Genomic DNA, 19,554 nt, shown 5'->3' on the forward strand with positions numbered 1-19,554 from the left:
ATACCATTCTGCTCCAATTTGTACAATAGTCTTCCATGCGCAACAGTGTCAAAAGCTTTATTGAAATCCAAATATATGATATCAAAATTATTTTTCGCATCCAGTTCCTTTGTAACCACATCATAATATCCTATCAAATTTGTCAGACAAGACTTTCCCTTAACAAACCCATGCTGTGTCTGAATTATTGCTGCAGTCTTGTCTAAATGCTCCTGCAATGCATCTTTAACCAGTGACTCCATTATTTTACCCGGAACAGAAGTTAAACTAACTGGTCTGTATTTACTCGTGTCACCCTTCGATCCCCCTTTGTGAATTGGGGATACATTTGCACATCTCCAGTCCGTGGGAACCTCCCCTGAGTCCAAGGATGCTCTCATAATTATGGCTAAGGGTTTGCTTAGTTGCTTTGCCGCCTCCTTTAATATAACTGGATAGATCCCATCCACCCCAGGTGCTTTTCTTACGTTTAACTTCAACAATTTCTCTTCCACTTGGCTATCAGTTATTACAAAATCATTAAGTATCTTGCTACAATTTGATAACCTTCTGCCATTTTCAAACCTTAATAATTGCTCACGTGTGAATGTAGATGCAAAATACTCATTCAGTTTGTTTGTTATCTGAGCAGGATCATCAACAGTCGAACCATCGATGTTAAGTGGACCAATCAGATTCATCCCCTTCCTTTTAGAGTTTATATAAGTAAAGAAATCCTTGCTGTTTTTCTTAGCATCTTTTGCCAAGGATTTCTCGTAATCTGCCTTCGCCTGCCGAACCTCCTTTGTGACCTGATTACAGATGAACTTATATCTGCCATAGGCTTCTGAGTCGCTTGATAATTTATATGCATCCCATGCATTTTTATTCTCTGTTACGAGTCTCATTAGTTCATTTGACAACCATTTAGGCCTAAACCTTGAACAATATTTCTTAATAGGTATGAACCTTTTAGTAGCTTCCATGATTAATTCCTTGAATGCTTCCCACTTAGAATTTACTGTTGGTAACATTGTCAGTTGATCCCACTGTACAGAATTTAAAAACTGTCGGAGACCACTGTACTCGCCTTTACAGAAGCAAAAACCCTTTCCTTTACCCCTGATGGCAATTAAATCTTTAAGTAAATCCCACGTCAGTACACTGTGATCACTGCCACCTAGTGGTTCTTTTATCTGCAAATTCCTAATACATGAATGATCACTACTGATAACCAGATCAAGAGTATTACTTTCTCTGGTTGCCTCTCTAACATGCTGCTGCAGAAAACAATCATCCAATAAATCCACAAAAGTCTGACTAGTGTGTGAGTGCCCAACCCACAAGTTCCAGTCAATATCTGGGAAGTTAAAATCCCCCATTATAAGACATTCCGATTTACTAGCCCACTCTATTTCTCTGTACAATTGTTCATTGTACTCATTCAAGTCATTAGTCCTATAACACACTCCTACTCTTATTTTTGCTTTCGCAGTGCTTATGTCACACCAAACTGACTCAACAGTGCACTGTTCATCTATATCAACTGGATGCACTTCTTTTGATTTTATGTTTTTCTTTATTAACAGCATAACACCTCCTCCCTTCCTATCCTTTCTGTACACATTGTACTCCCCAAATTCCAGTTCGGCATTCCTTATATCTGTGTGACACCACATCTCTGCTATCCCAACAATATCCGCCTTTGATGTCTTGACCAACACTTCAAATTCATCAAATTTATTTACTATACTTCTAGCATTGGTATACATGCACCTATTCTTATTCTTAATTACTCTTACACATCCCATATACCCACCTGTTTCACGATGACTGCCATCCGTCCCTGAAATCCCCAACACCCCTCGCTCCAGGTCGCTACTTATTCTAATAGAAGTTGTGCAAGAATCACCTTCACCTCTGCCTACGGCTACTGTTAAACTATTAGTCCTTGTATCCCCCCCCAAGCTATCAGTTTTCCGACCCACCTAACACTGCCTCGATAGCATCAGCAAATATTCTTGCACCTTTTTTATTTAAGTGTATCCCATCCCTGTAGAAGCAGTCTCTCCTGTTAACAAGTACAGTCCAGGCTGAAAAAAATTCTATCCCTTGAGCCTTGCACAATCTTTCCAGGGCCGAATTGATCGACAAGGCTCTCATCATATACTCCCTCCTATCGTGTCTGGGCAGAATTGCAGACACTTTCAACTTCAACCCTAATTCACGGCTTTTTTTCATCAGTGACCTGTACTTGTTAAGTAATTCTGCTGGTCTCCTACTCTTAATATCATTAGTGCCAAAGTGTACTACTATATCACCTTTTGTGCCCCTAAAAGATATCTGCTCTACAACGTCATCAACCTTTGCCCCTGGCAGACATACCCTGGTCCTGTTCCACCTATCCTTTTTACAAAGGATGTTTCCCGTTTCCCTGACAATAGTCACCAACTACTAGTTCCTTTGGGACCAGCGCAATCTGCCTTGGGGGTTGCCGCTGTGTTGCGTGATGATCAAGTGCAAGCTCTGGCGTTGATGTGGGCAGCTGAGAGCCTGATGGGCCCCTCAATTTAGATCTTTCGAGGGCATCCACCCTGTCCTTCAAACTTTCATATAGGCCCATAACAACGCTGAGTTGTCGTCTGATTTCCTTACACTCCTTACATCGCGCACACACAAAGACATCCCCCATGGCAATATCACGTTCCTCTTATTATGTACCCTTCCAAAAACACACAAAGCGGATGTTCCACTTAGGCCAATTGTGTCATTCATAGGTAGTCTTACGCATGCGTTATCCAGGTTTCTAGCCGGATTGATTTCACCTATAGTAGGCCGTTCCGAGCTTAACATCACAGTGGACACTTTGTGCGATTTGTAAGTGATCAGGGGAGGGCGAGACCATGGTATCATTCGACATGATATCCCTACTTACGTGTATTCCCATTGACCATGGGGTGCAATGTGCACGCATGGCATTAGAGAGGGATAGTACTTTAAGCAAAAGGACCCAGTTAAGTGTAGAAGATATTTGTAGTGGGGTGGAGCTTTGTCTCTCAAGCACCACCATGGTTTCAAAATACTATGTACAAACAGGTTCATGGCACAGCAATGGGTTCTCCTATTAGTGCTACTATAGCGAATTCAGCTATGGAGGAGCTTGAAGCCAGAATTTTTGATGAATTGGCTCTCCCCATGCGTGCATGGAAAAGATGTCGACACGTTCACTATTATTCGGAGGGGGTTGAGAGGATGAGGTACTTAGCTTTCTTAACAGCTTCTCCATTTATTGTTCACCTGGAAGGTGTAAGTGGAGGGTACCCTCCCTTTCCTTGATGCGTTGGTTCATAGGGAAGGCCCTAGGTTAAAGACCAGCGTATACAGAAAACCCATGTGCCAGGGTCAATTAAGCATTATAATAAGGCACAAACCAACTATAAAAATAGTGTGATTAGGGCATTGTTGGATAGGGCTGGGTCCACTGCTGCACCCCCAAGGATAGAAATGAAGTTAAACGGGTCACAGCAGATCTTGGGAAATGTTCCATTCCTCAGATAAACATATCTGAGGAATGGAACAGGGACGAAGTGAACCATTCACACCAGTTGCCACTGCATACATTCCCTACTATCCGGGCCTAACGGAGTGCATAGCTCGCATATTAAGAGAATGTCAGAAATGCTGTGTGCAACTTTCAGGGCAGAGGTTGCACACAGTTGTGTCACAGGTAAAAGACCCCACACCAAGAGAATTTAAAAGTGGGGTCGTCTGAGATTAAATGCCCAGATTGTGGGGAATGTAATGTTGGTGAAACGAAGCGTCGGTTCAAAGATCGTCTGGGGGAACATAACTTGTGCATCCCTAACACTGGCCCTTTGCAGAGCCTGCCTTTGGAGTATTTGGGTCCTAAGCAAAAAATATTTTCTGAGGGCCCCTTAGACCCTACTTTAATAATAATAATAAAAATGTTAACACTATAATCCAAAATTAGGATTACAGTCAATATAAAAATGTAAAGCAAATAAATTTGCATATATTTCTAATGATATATATATATATATGTGCAAATCTGAATGTATTGGCAGCCTATGACCAGAAGCTACAACACTGCAGTTTGAAAGTATGTATTTTATTTGCAAATTTTAAGGAACACCAGCAGCCATGCTTGTGTTCATTACGCTACTGGATATCACTGATTTTGGCTGTGTCCATTGCCATTTATGGGCCCCAGGCACAGGCCTAGGCCTCAGATAGGCCCTGGCCCTGAGTCAGTGGTTGCTGAACTTAAATGGAAATCATGCTACTAACCAGACTTTTGCATTTCCTTGAAAGGTACCACTGAAGAATATGGCAGGATTAGATTTTTTTTTTCCCTCTGCCGTGGGTGAATCATCTTTACTTTAATCCTAAAAAGATGAGCTAAAACATCAAATATCATGGTCTGTTTTTTCACAAACTGAATGCTGTTACTAATATTATGTCCTTGGCAGTAACTGGAAGCAAAAACAGCTTATAATACGCAAATACAAATAAAACGTGACCAGAATAAAGCAGCTTGAAATGCAGCATCACATATTCACCTGAATTGTGCCATTTTGTAAAACACATCAGGATTTGTTCATACTGTTGTGCTTAAATGCAAAGAATCATTTGTGGAAGATGTTATTGTACAGCTTGTACCTCCCCCCACAAACGAATACAAGTTTCTAATACAACCTCTATTAAAGTGCATGGCATGTAACATATGCAGACCATCTGAAGGAGATGAAATTACCAACAATGCCCCCTCTATGACTGGTCTTTGACAACATTCTACAGTCTCAAAGAAAAGCCATTATTGTATCATGAAAGAACTAAATGTGATAAGGAGGGACTTCACTATAGAGAATGATATGTATGCTAGGTGATTTTCAAAACAAATCCAAGTGGTTCACAAGTTACATGATTAGGAAGAAAAAGTATGAAAAATGAGAATTTCTATCAAAATATTTGGTTTACTGCAATTGTCAGGATATATTAACAAGTTTCTTAGGATTTAAATGGCCAATTGAACTTGCTGAGAGCCTACATGGGCCTGTTGGAATCCATTGTACATAAGAAATAATATCGTATATACCCAGCAAAATAACTTGAATTAAATAGTTTGGAGCTTTTGAGGCCGAACGTGCCTCTTTGTCAACAAATTCTAACAGAATGGAAACTTCAGAGATAAAAAATTATTTTAACGAACACAGAGTTGTGCGTGCAGTGAGGCATGTGAGGGCACGAGGTTGGCTATTCAACCATTTGATTAGTATTTATTGTTGCTGCATGGACATGCGTAGTTTTGCCTCCAGTGCTTATCTAGACTAAAACAATTGTCTCCAAGATGGGGTGTAGTCTCATGACTTTGGAACGGTTCGTGGCTCCTGAACTATTTAAATATTTTTTGTCTCTAAAGTTTCCATTCTGTTAGAATTTGTTAACAAAGAGGCACGTTCAGCCTCGAAAGCTGCAAACTATTTAATTAAAAGTTATATTTTACTGGATATATATGTTATTATTTCATGCTGAGAGCCTTTGCATAGCAAAACATATGACAATAGCCTCTGAGAGGAATTGTGTACTGCTCCTTTGATACAATAAAGGGCATTTATTTATTGTGGTGTACCACTTTCAGCTGGTTGGCGTATATGCATAAAGTTCCTGTTACTTCACCTTATCCACCTGTTTGTCCGCACATAAGTGCAATTCCTAGTGAATGGATTTTCATGAAATTTTATATTTAGCTCTTTTAGAAAGATTTTTTGAGCCTTTAAATTTCTTTAAAATTGCTCTTTTGCTCATTTTTTTTTTGTTTACTACACATATACACCATAAATTATTACTATTTGATTATTATATTAATAATAGCAGAAATGTAAAATGTGTTACATTTCAATTGTTATTAAAATCCAGGAAGAAATAATTAAATATATTAAGAAGGCATTGCCACTATATGCTAACTCTTTAATTGATTAAATCACAGAGCCTGAAATACATGTTGCATTTCATGCACTATTGATTACAATATTACAAAACATGGAGTGAATATTATGTTGGGTGGTATATGCAGTGAAGAGAAAACAATTATTTTATATATTACTAGTTAATCAATTATTAATTAAATGGTATCAAGATAATTACTTACTTTTCACTTCTATTAAACCAAGAAAACAAATCAATCAATGAAACAAAAATCTAATATGCCCGAAATGTTATTTAACTAACTTGTCACAGGATCACTGCAATCAAATTCACTGATGACAGAAAACTATTTTGTTGATCCAGAAACTAAGTTTTAAAATATAGTTACGTTAACATGGCTACATAATGGTTTGTAAGGTTGACCCGAGACTTGTAGTAATAAGGCCACCCAAAGGTGTCAAAATTTTACTTTTTTTTTTTGGTACATACTACTGTATATATCTAATAATAATATCAAAAATAAATTAATAAAAACAAAAGCCTTGTCTAACAATATAATAGAAATAACACATTTTTAAAAGATTTTATTTTATTTGCAAGATAAACTAAGAGAAAAGTAATGAACAGAAATAAAAATACTGTACAGTATTTTGATATATACAATATTTATATCCTTATAGAATGTATTTTGGAACAAATGGTTGTACGCTCAATGTTCTACACTAGTGTGCAAAACTTAAGGACAAACACTATTTCTAAAGGTTACAACCACAAAATCAAATGAAACAGCCTGTGGCGATTCGCATAACTGTGGCTGTTCAGTAGAAAGCTGGTGCACATCCAAAAATTTGAATCATGATGAGAGGGCTCACATAAACAGATAAAAGCAGCAGTTATGTGTAAATTACTGATTGGTGAGCACGATTGTTACATACGTTCAATTGGTTTCATACAGTGCTACAGACAACGAAATGGCCAGTAGACAACATTAGATGACTTTACCCGGGGTTCAATAATTGGGAAGCTCAAAGTGTAAGGAGTGTGGCTGCAGAGTTCGGTATCGCCCATAGCATCGTCTCATGTGCGTGGTTGGCCTTCAGAATGACAGGTAAAAAAAGAACGACAGGTACAGCTGTTTGAAGGACCAGTTGTGATCTTCCACAAAAAACAACGCCCAATGATGACTGCTATATACTTCTATAGGCCAAGACGGACCGACACCAGACAGCGAGATCCATTGCAAACCAGCTGCACAGGACACACGATATTGCAGTTTACTGTGGCCAGGCGACTCCACAAAGGTGGACTGTTTCCCGATGGCCAGTATGCTGTGTCCCTTTAACACCTGCCCATTGGAGACACCATTTACAGTGATGCATCGAACACAAGAACCGGACAGCATGCAATGGGGTAAGGTACTCTTTACCGATGAGAGGAGATTCAGTCTCACCAGCGATTCTGGATGTCAGCTAATCTGGCGAGAGGTTGGCACATGGTATCACCCCACAAACATCATTGAAAGTGATCGATATGGCGGTCGAGGTGTTCTCGTCTGGGGAGGCGTTATCTTGGATGGATGTACACAACTCCAGATACTAGAATGCAGTACTGTAACTGGTGTAAGCTACTGCACTGAGGTAATCCTTCCCCATGTGCATCTGTTTGGAGGTGCCATGGCCCAGAGTTCGTGTTTATGGATGATAATGCCACACCCAATCGCACTGCAGCTGTCGATATGCTTTTGGAAAGAGGACATTGTTTGTATGGATTGGACTGTCCGTTCCATTGAACACATATGGGATGCTCTGGAGATATGCCTATCGGCATGTACACACCCACCAGAAAATATTCACCAGCTGAAGATGGCGCCGACAGAGGAATGGACAATGTTACCACAAGAACTTATCAACATTTTTTTAAGTATGGACAGGCGGTGCAAAGTCTGCATCGATATTAGGGGTGGCCATATCTCCTACTGAGGACCACCCCGTTCCCTTTGTTCCACCTTTGGCAGTGATTCATCTGTATCATGGCAGCCAGTGCTATGTTGCCATTTTTGAATAAAGTCCCCCTGTACCGTTTTGTTTCCTTCATCATTTCTGTACCTCATGAGGTTCCTTTTGTATGCTTTTCCCATATCCAGGCCACTCCTATTAGAAGTTACAGGTGAAAACTTTACTGGTCATTAAGTTTTGCACACCAGTGTATATATGTAGTATACACAAGTTATTTCTCCATTTTTCTGTACTTTACTTCACTTATTTATTTATGTATTTTTGGCTTATTGTGGGAATGTCTGTGTAGTACACTGTTAACCCCCCTGGCCACTGTGCCGTGACGGGCTGTTGCAACTACTATTATGTAAATTACCATTGTAAGCATTGAAAATAAAGATTCTTCTTCTTATTTTAGTATCACAGTAAAAAGAATTACAATCTTAGTATAAAAGGAGACATGCAAACCATTAACTTTTTAATAAATTAATCTAATTTAAAGAAAGAATCCAATGTTGTTTGCACAGTTTTTGTCCTATATGCATTTTTAACTTGATAACATCACAGACATTATCAACCTTACTGCAGGCCAACATATTCTCTACTATGCTCAATGCATTTTGGGTATCTTTTTTAGATGGCAGTGTGTGTGCTTCTTCACTTTTGCTGTCGCTGGTAACAAAAACATTTTGATTGGTGCTCAGCAGCTCTTCTGGTGTTGTGTTGCTGTGGTAGAAACTTCATCATCCACCTTCACAAACTCTTCAAATTCGCTAATAAAATCCGTATGCTCCTTCAAATTGCCCCATTCCTCAACGTTGCTTATCACATTTGTCTGCTGGACCATGTTTTTCTATGATAGTTTCTCCAAAGCCACTCTTTCTGAAGCAGTTGATTATTATACTCAATGCAATATTGTCCCAAGCAATAACAAGATTACGGGTTGCATCCAAGACATTCCATTTTGGCTGCAAATTGTTCCCTCTATGTTGCAAGAATTTATCAGGCAGGCTCTATATACTGTCATGAGGTTATAAATTAAAAATTAAAAATATCCTTTGCCTCATATTTTTTACAAATGGACCATACAGAACAATCAGTCTGCAGCCTTTTCTTTGTCGACTAATCCAGACTTGCTGCAAACATTTGGTGCAATGAAGTTATTCGTCTTTAAATCTTTGGAGCCAGCCATTGCTGCATTTGAAGTCGCTAATTCCATGTTGCTGAGCTAGATAATTTGCCTTTTCTTGCAAAATCGAACCTCATATTGGCAAATTAGATGCATACATTTGTTGGTACCACTTGAAAAGTTTTCTTTCAAGCTCATGTTTTGCATCATGAATTTGTTTTTTTCCTTTTATATATTGCTGCTCCAGTGTCACACACTTCAGGTTTTTGTTTTTTCGTTTTTTGGTATTGTAGATAAAGTATGCAAAAGGATGTCCAGTGAAACTTCTCCTAACGTACAACTCTCATTAACGGACATCTCTCTACAACGGACATTTTCAAATTCCCCAACTCACCTGTATTGGTTTTAACGTGTTTGCAGCTTCTGTCTAGCGGACATTCTCTGTAACGGACATGGACAGGCAATCTGCACTGTTTCGTTTAGATTAGCACTTAATTTGATCTCCCCATAACGGACTGCGGGAGAGCTCATGGCCCTTTTTCTAGGAACTTTTCTTCCACGTATTGCCTCAATTGTGTTTATTTTCTATTTCCAATTCTCTGAATTTTATCAAGGTTTACACGCGGTTCTAAACCCTTTTTCAAGAATTTTAAGGAATATGTAAAACTTCTGATGAATTCGGTGTGTGCAGGGGGGGGGGGATTTTGTCGGCCTTTCGTCTTTTGAGTTTTTCAGTTTTGTTCAGTGTCGTGTGAAGTGCACAATGACTTCTCGCAACCATTTAACTTTAAAAGATAAAGTCGAACTCATTAATGCGTATGATCGGCAAAAAAATAGCGTTCGCAATCTCACTGCAAAATTCAAAATCGGGAAGACGCAGGTAAGCGACATCCTAAAGAAAAAAAAAAATGAACTGCTCAAATAATTTTGGCAACACGGTAACGATCAGGTTCAAAAATCATTCCCAAAAACTGTTGGACTTCAAATTGACAAGGTTACGTATGAGTGGTTTTGTCGTAAATGTCTAAAAAAAATTCCCATTAATGGGCCTATTATTAGGGAAAAGGCTTTGGAGGTTGCGAAATCTATGGGAGTAAATGAGTTCAAAGCTTCTGTGGGATGGCTAGACAAGTTCAAAACTCAACATAAAATTTCTTGGAAAACCGGAAGTGGTGAAGGTGGATCTGTTGATACTGGGGTTGTAACAGAGTGGACCGTCAAATTGGAAGATTTATGTCGTGATTTTAAAGCTAAGGATATTTACAACTGCGACGAAACAGGGTTGTTTAAAACTCTGAAAAAACAACGAGTCTAAAAAACGAAAAGTGCCAGGGCGGAAAAATTTCTAAGGAACGCTTGACTACTATTGTGTACATATATGCTGGGAGACTTTGAACAACCTGTTGTTATAGGTAAACCAGAAAATCCTCGTTGTTTCAAGGGCATAAAGTTGAATCTTTTGAATGTTGACTGGAAGTCTAATAAAAAAGCGTGGGTGACACGAGATATCATGAGCGAATGGATGTCACTTTAACCAAAACATGATTTGTCAAAACAGAAAAATTATACTTTTCATGGATAATGCTGCATCTCACCCGCACATTGAATTGCCCAACATTCAAATCGTTTTTCTGCCATCAAACACATCTGCAGAGTGTCAGCCCTTGGATCCAGGGATAATAAAAAATTTTAAACTTCACTACAGAAAACGTGTTTTAAGACATCTCATTGCAACCATGAATGATGTGCGAGTGACCTTGCAAAGAAAATCAGCATCCTAGATGGATTTCATGATTCAATGGATTTCATCTTCAGTAAACGCAATTAGAAAACAAACTGTCATGAACTGTTTTGTAAAGTCTGGCTTCTCAAACACAAAAATTGAAGTTGTGAACAGCAATGTGGAGCACCAAGAAGAACAAGAACTTCAACATCTATTGATAATGTACGACACTTCAGCTACAAGTGACCATGGCTACAAAGATATATACTCGAACTTCACTACAGAAGATGGTGCTATATATATCAATGGCATTATCATCGATATTTTTCAAGAAGTTCCTCATGAGGATGAAGAAATGGAAGGAGGTCATTCTGTCGAAGAACATATTAACGACGAACCACTGATGAAAATAGAAGAAGCGCTCATACAAATCAATCGTTTAAAAATGTTTTTTCGCCGCTGAAGAAGATACTGAAGGACTTTTGATGGTTTCTTCACTCCAAACAAATGTTGAAAACAAAATTATCAGCCGGAAGAAGGTGCAGAAGAAAGTAAGTGATTACTGTATGTATATTATTTACAAAAATATTGTGCAAAATCTGTATATAATTTTAATTTAATTTTACATTAAACGTTTAACGATTTTTCTTTCTTTCTTTTTTTTTTTTTCTCCCTCAGACTTCTTGTTAGCGGACATTTCTCTCTAACAGACACATTTTCGTTCCCCATGGCTGTCCATTAAAGGGAAGTTTCACTGTATTCCTTTGCAGTGTCCATTTTGCTTTGTTCCATCCTATCAGCCTCCTGTATAATTTTCAGTTTAATCTCTTGGCTTAATTCTGTCTGTTTACATTTTGTCGCCATAACACTGCTAGATGAGATTTAATGTAAACAAACTTTAAATTAATTTAAAGGCAAGTTCCTAAAAGACATTAGCTCAGATAAAATGGCACAAAAATTAGATTATACAGCACTGTAGCAAGACTCTTTGGATTGGTGTAACAATTGCAACCGACCTTAATCCCATGGAGAGAGAGGAAGTGTATGTAAACAACTTAAAAAAACTGCTTTTTTTTTTTTTGTTAATTTAACAGCTCTTCCTTCACAAAGATGTTTCTCAGAGTGCTCTTACATTGCAGCTACCATAAACTGGTTTTGTTTACACAAAAGTAAATTCTAATAAGTCAGTGTCATCCTTCGGGAAGCAAGGAACTGGGTGGCCAGAGGCAATAATCGGACAACTGTGCCAAGATTTGACGTACAAAATAACAATATTTATTTCTCACAGGGTGAAAATGAACTTTGTTATATATATTAACAGAATTCTGTAATAAACAAACATATTTACATAGAAAAGCCTATCCTTTTCCAGGGGAATGGTATGTGCTTCGTATAAATGAGTACTTTGTATAAACCGAGTTTGTATTAACAAGATTTTACTGTATCTCAGAAACTATCTCATTTTTCAGGAACTCACTACAATATCCATCTTGCTCACCAGATAACATTTTATAAGATGCTTGTTTGTGAGGAATTGTCAGCAGAAAATTTTTCCTGATCGCACATCAAGTATTTTGCAAGATCAGCAGGAAAACAACACTTCTAGGCAGCATATCAGCTCAGCCCATTTGAAAGACTATTACAAACTTTTTATAATAGAATGTAACGTATTCATATTCTCTATACATAATGTTAATAATAATAATAATAAAAAAAATGTGTTCAGCACACATCCCTGGTTGGGTTGCTAATCAACATCATTAGACAAATAAAAGTTGTTGTTGTTTGGTTTTTAGGAGCATTAGCAACTAAGGCCATATTGCTCCTGGGATATGCAGTGGTCATTCCCTGACCTTTCCGCATCCTCCGTATTTGGTGTTCACGGGCTCGAACCCCGGTCTAATCAAGAAGCGTGTGCTACGCACTGCTGCTCCTGCCCACCTGGCTATGGAGGCACCACAAATAAAAGTATACAAGAAATAGTTTTTATGTAAAAATAAGTTCTCAGTTGAAAATATATTTTGCAGTTATTCTTTCCATATTTTAATAAATTTTGGCAGCCAGAAAAATGGAAATGATGAATACATAAGGCTAAGTTATAATTCTAATGACCACAAATGAGGCAACATGCCCGCTTTGAATTTAATTTCGACTGTGACATATTTTTCTGAAATCTTCAGTCTTTCCTTCTGCTGTAATATTCTTAACACTTTTCAAATTTTATTTGATTAACTAGCTTGCAGAACACCACAGCTAGCATATAAAACTTTTGACTCCATTTCTGTTTGTTCCTGAAGTCTGCAACACTATGGACCATTAATAACAAGTTGTTAAGGTGAGATAAGGCACTGCATTTTGGACTCCAAGACAAAGTGAGTTATAGAGGAATGGAAATAAAAGTTCATATTATAAACTATGTGAACAGTTTACAAATTTAGAGTATAGTTTTAAAAGGATATACTGATCACTCGTGTTCATAAAATAATACAATAAAATAAGAAATTGATATAAACATTTGTTAAAGACAATTTTATTGGACAAGTTAAATTACATAGACATGGGCAGTTCACAAATGAAGACCAAAGCTACATACCAAAATTGACTGACACAGAGGTCAAGAACATGATTCCACTTTCTATGGATAACCCATACAGCCCAACACAGTGGGCACACATGCTGTCACATGATGTTAAGTTGCCAGCATTCTGGGTTTGGGAATCTGGTTGGTAGTCACACTAGTTATGTTACAGGTTTGATGAAGGGCAAGAATGCCCTCAGCATGATTTGGTAACTTCTTTTTAAGTTACACTGGTTGCAGCACCCAAATAAACAGTGTTAAGTCCAAGATCTGTTTAGTAAACTTCATGTAGAAACATCCTGGTGAAATATTCTACATATATATAAAAAGTTCTACGCCAATGAAACAGAGAAATGTGCCCCGAAAATTATGTAAACACGCTACATGCTATATTAGTGTAGATCAATTTTAGCCTACAAAGTGACAACCTGTGTGCAGATGCTTCTTGTTATGAAATTGAAGAATGTCAGTGAATACGCTTAAACAAGGGCAATTTCTACAAACCTTTTGGATAGAAAGGGTCAGAAGTAGTTGTTAAGCTTTACAGTCAACAAGTGAAAGCTGATGAGGATGTCCCAGTTCCAGAACAGTACTCTTCATAGAATGAATATACACATGCCGTCTTTCTTTGCTTCCTTTATATATTAGCAGCACTGTACTGGGACCACAGACATTAAGGGTGCATGCAGAGAGCTAATGCTGGTACATCCAAAATGAACTACTAAACACCGAGATAAAGGGGAAAAAAAAAAAGGCCAAAAAATATATATTTTTTAAAAATTTTAAATAAATTTTAAAATCTGTTTTTCTATAAACTTTATAATACAATAAATACAGAAATTAATGCAAATTTTCCTGAAGGTTTTTTTTTTTTTTTTTTACACTTTTCACTGAAAGCAAATAATTCAGTAATCATAGTTGTTCTACAAAAGTAACTTTGCAGTAAGAAATGTTTTCTTTTTCCAATGGTCCCTAAATTATAAGAGCTGCAAATTACAAAAATGGGTGCACAATGTCAAGGCAAAAAAAAAAAAGAAAAAAAAGTGATGTTATCTAGTTGTCTTTATATATTTATGCTTTAGTATTTATGTACAAAAACTTCACCTTAAAAAGTTCTGAAAGTTCTAAATTACAAAAGAAATTATTTAATGTCAATAACATTTTTGTATTTTAGGTTTTGTGTGTACAAAATATTTTATGACCAAAAAATAGGAGAAAAGAAAAGAAAAGAAAATGCAAAATCTGCACCTTTTGTTCATAGAGACACTATGCTGTTGCAATGCATTACTGTATGTGAAAACACACCAGTCTGTTGGGCTATCAGGTTGGGGAGAGTGGGGCTCAAGCTCCCCAAACAGCTAGGACAACAGCCAATTACTGAACAGCCTCGCTTCTCAACCATCATAAGATTTTTGAGAAGTGACACACACACACAGACACACACACTTTACCTTACAAAAAACATGAACAGGACAGCAAACAAAATCCCAAAGTAGTGCCAGCCAGTCACAAAGAGCATTCGTTTCTCAAAGTAGCAGTGGTAACAATATGGCAATAGCCAGACACAGACACTTTCTCCCTCCCATACAGAATAGGTTAAAGGCTATGACTAGACCTTCCAAAATGAAAGGTGGCAGGCACACAAAGTGAACAGCCTATCTTTGGTCTCTCGTGACACCACTGGATGGGGCCTGGGAAGTTACTCACCAACAATCATATATTTTCCTCGAGGCAGCAGCAATTATTCCTCTGGTCCGTGTGTGTGTGTGTGTGTTTTGTATGTGTGTGTTTGTATGTGTATATGTGGCATGCAGTAAAGTAGGCAGCAGGAATGCAGCAGCTGGGTGGTGAGCATATGGCCCAAAATACTAGACCTCAGTTCCAGATCTTCAAGAAGCTGTCCCAGGAACCAGTGGCAACTGCCATCCCATCTTCTGTTACTCCTAAACAGCTTACACGGTTATCATGGCCTGCTAGTACACCTGGAGAGAAAAACAACAAAACATAGCACTATTATATTATATGACAGAAAATAATATTTTTCACAGTAGCAACATAATTTATAATATTTACATATTTTATGCACAAATGAAAACATGTAAGCACACCAACTGAATTCTGAATGAAAACAGTTACATTCAGTGCACCAAGAAGCATCAATGCACTTCTGTTTTTAATGTAGCCAACTTATTCTCACTAGATGAATACAGTAAGTTACTTCTTACTTGATATTTCATTTCCCACTCTCAGAGCTGTAAATCAAAGAATATGAACCCCCGATATTACATGGCTATCAAATTAGCAAGAAAACCTGTCATGATCAAAAACAATTCTTAACAGGAAGAGAATTAAAATGCAGTTATATGTCAGTGAGGCTATGCCATTGGCTAAAACAAGTGTACAGAAGGTGTAGGCCTCACACAGCATTCAGCAATGAACAAAATATTTGTATCAAGTGTTATACGTAGAAGGCTTATTGAATGTAAATAAATTGAGTAGATTAATTTTGGTAATGGTTTATGGTGCAGTGCTCTGTGTCACTATTTTATAGCAGATCATTGTAATTCTATGATTCCTCTAGTGATAAAACAGTATGACTGCTACCCCTAAATATTAATCCTTACATTTAAACAGTCAACACACAAGGTGTTTTTAATTTGCATGGAACAAATATAGGAACAATATTCTATAGCTAAAAATAAGAAAAAGTTCCTATAAACATGTCTCAAAAGTATTCATTTCCGAAAAATAAAACATTAATCATAAATTACAAAACATAAATACATGTAAAATAAACCATGAACTTCATGTGACCTGGCACAAAGTAATTCAAGAGTGTGAGTTCTGGTGATTCTGGGCCAATGTATAGGGCAATTCCAATTAATCCATTAGTTATCGTACTTCATGATTAAAAAATTAGAAACATCATGGGAAAAAGTGGACTGGTTCACTTTTACGCATAACTATTTCCTCTGCTAAATTTTAAGGTGTGTCTTCCAATAGTTCTTACAACTCCTTCAGCATAAAATGTAGCTATGTCATTACGGAGAACTTGCTGATGACAAAAAATTGCCCGAAAGAGTACCACACCAAAAATTAAAGGAAATGGTATGTCAATAATGAGTACTGATAATTGTACGTGAGTTTTCTTTGGCCCACGAATGAGTGTTTTGTGAACTGAGAATTCTATTTCTTGTAAAACACAATTCACCTGACGCCATGGCTGAGAAATTGAGGATTGCACTTTGCAGAATGAGCCACTTATTATGTGCTTATTCCTATCTTGTGGCAACAATTCTCATACATATACGCAGTGAAATGGATACAACTGCTGTTTGTGTAATGTCCTCTATGTTAGTATTAGCCATATAGTGCAAGGAAGCCACAGGCTTTTGTTGATGGGCCAAAATAAATATAGACAAATACACTGGTGTTCAAAGAAAGTGCATTACCTAGGAATTTCACAGAGTGAGAGAGAGAGAGAGAGAGAGAGAATCTTTATTACCCTTTTTTGCAATGCTATGTTACATTAATGACTAGCATCACAAATAGAAATATAAACAAAAGATATTTATTAATAGTTAAGACAAAGCTAAATAATATTTGACAGGTGTTCTCAAAATATTCCAAAATGAGCATTTGCAACCTTTATACAACAGTTTTGGTAAGCACAACAATTCTGGCTGATATGTTATCAGAAGCCCTCAATTTGCTCCAGTTTATCATTTTAAATGGAAAACAAAATGAAAAGTTCACCAGATGCAAACTAATATTTAGTTGAACCGCCTCTGGCCCTGATGACAGAAGCACACCATCGAGGCATTGACAAGATCAATTTCTGAAGATAATCAACTGATAGTTCGTAGTTCCAAACACGAATTATGGCTTCCTCAAGTTCACGAAGGATCTTTGGTTTCTTTCTGGCAACTACAGATTCCACATGATGCCAACAGTTCTCCATAGGATTCAGGTCCAGGATGTTTCCTGGCCAGCTAACAGTTGTAATGGAGCGCTCTTCCAACCATTTTTTCACTTTTAATAAATGTAAACAGATTACTGTAGAACGTCTAATGCAGAAATGAAGCTAAAGTAACTACAGAAGTGCCTACTTACACTTTTCGCTCGATGACAAGGAACAGAGTCGTCCTGAAAGATACAGTTACTTGGCAGATTGAAATGGTCTTTAATGGTTGGCAGCAATTTGCCTTCCAATATAGCCAGGTATCCACTGGCATTTACGTAACCTTTTATAAACTGCAGGTGACCTACTCTGTGATACGAAATGCATCCCCATATCATTTGGCTGGTAGGGAATTTCACTGTACACACCATACAATCTGGATGATATTCTTCACCACATCTACGGCGAATCATTTGTCTCCCATCAGAGCCATGCCATTTGAATTTCTTCTCATCCGAGAAATTAACTGACTTCCACTGCTCGGGGATCCATTTGACATGCTCCTTAACACCAAATTAATCGGGCCCTTTTCATTTTTTTTGTGTGAGGAGGGGCTTCTTCTTGGGATGACGAGCTACAAGTTCATCTTTGAAGAGGTGTCGTCTGACTGTTACTGCACTTGCCACCACTTCTGTATGTTCTTCCCATTCTCTTTTCAGCTCAGATGAAGAAGCTTTACAGTTGCATAAGTCCTTCAAAACACGGTCCTGTTTTGGTGTAGACTCGTTTGTATCTGGTTCTTTTTTTCCTATCAGCAGAACCAGTATTCATGAGCTTGGAAAGAAATCTACTCACTGTCGACTGATTACAAGACACTATAAACAATATGATGGAAAGAACATCCTTCCTCACCTAAAGCAACATTAGCACTCCTTTGTGGTGCCAACTGCACGTAACTCGCCATCCTGACACAAGCAAGGAATGACTGCAACTCTTGTAGAGCATGCTTATATTGCTGAAAGTAATAGCTGATGCAATATTACGTGATCACCTATGTGTGTAAATCTTATCTGATGTAATCTGTAAGAAATACTGCCATATACTTACGTTATTCGGACAACAATTACAATTTTAACGGTGTTGCACTTCTTTGAACACCATTGTATGTGCTTCTCTCCTTATGTAAGTAATTAGCCAGTTCACCTTTGAATTTCTTCAAACTGTCAGCCTCAACCCCTTCCTACAATCTAGTCTAAACCTCTTCCCCTGTAATCCGAATTTACGCTGCCCTTTATAAACCTCAATCACATTCCGTCTAAGGTACCTAATTGCCAAGCTCTGTAGACAACAAAGTCTTTTCTCATACAGTTGCCCTTTTGCCAATATTCTTGCAGATGAAACTGATGCAACCAGAGAGGCACCTGGTACTTGTATAGAATGAAGTATCTGCTCATCGGCAAAATCTCCCTCTACTAGTATTTACTTATAATGGTTTCAGTGTACGTGTTTCTCTAGGTTGTCTCTCCACAGCAGAAAATGGTTTACGATTTGATACTTTTCTAGTTGAAAATTTTTTGGCACAGCTGCAAAAAGTATATCAAGAGTGCATTTTACCATTCTGTGATCATGTCCAACGTTTACCTTATTGAGGACGGTAACATCATTCACGATATATCTTCTGTTAGTGAGGATGAAGTCAATTTCATTAGTTGTTAATCCATTTGGACTCTTCCATGTCCACTTTCTGTTCACACTTTTCTTGAAAAAAAGTGTTCATTACTGACAATCCTTGAGATTCTGCAAATTCCACAAGCAAGTCTTTCACCTCTTTCATTTCTTTCACCAATTCCAAAATTTCCTATAGTTCCCCTTTCTGCACTGTTTCGTCCTTTTCCAACCTTAGCATTGAAGTTCCCCATAATAATAGTGTAGTGGATTTTCTGCTCATCTAAAAGACTTTTAATTTTGGTGTACATTTCTTCAACCTCTTAATCATCATGGCTCGATGTTGGTGCATAAATCATTATAACCTTTAGCTTGTACCTCTTAGAAATCTTGAGTATTATTGAGTATTATTCTTGACACCCTTGGTGATGTACTTTTGAATTCCAAAATGTTGTTTTTTAAATCTTTATGGATCAGTGTCCAAGCAACCTCTAACTTGAATGCTAGGAATAACATACTGCATTAGCATTAGCATTAGTAGAAGCATTTGATGCAAGAAAGCAAGCTTATGCAGCATCAACCAAAAAAAAAAAAAAAAGTAAAATAAATAAATAAAAAATAACCACTTCTACTTTACCC

General features: G+C 37.5%; 1 protein-coding gene across 4 annotated transcripts in view; it reads right to left on the reverse strand.

The window, feature by feature from the left end:
* Window positions 1-14,258: 14,258 nt before the first annotated feature.
* The window catches only part of LOC150076111 (guanine nucleotide-binding protein G(I)/G(S)/G(T) subunit beta-1), a 217,042-nt gene continuing 211,746 nt past the window's right edge, over window positions 14,259-19,554 (reverse strand). For 3 of the 4 annotated variants that reach the window (XM_090387671.1, XM_090387672.1, XM_090387673.1), the window contains exon 9: window positions 14,260-15,331. In XM_090387671.1, the coding sequence (XP_090243797.1) occupies window positions 15,225-15,331 (107 nt within the window). In that variant the 3' untranslated portion in view covers window positions 14,260-15,224. Of the gene's footprint in view, window positions 15,332-19,554 lie in introns of all 4 variants that reach the window. The other variant, XM_090387674.1, reaches the window with a different exon arrangement.

This window comes from Mastigoproctus giganteus, chromosome 13 (genome assembly GCF_048544385.1).
Source record: "Mastigoproctus giganteus isolate SK-2022 chromosome 13, ASM4854438v1, whole genome shotgun sequence".
Taxonomy (NCBI): domain Eukaryota; kingdom Metazoa; phylum Arthropoda; class Arachnida; order Uropygi; family Thelyphonidae; genus Mastigoproctus; species Mastigoproctus giganteus.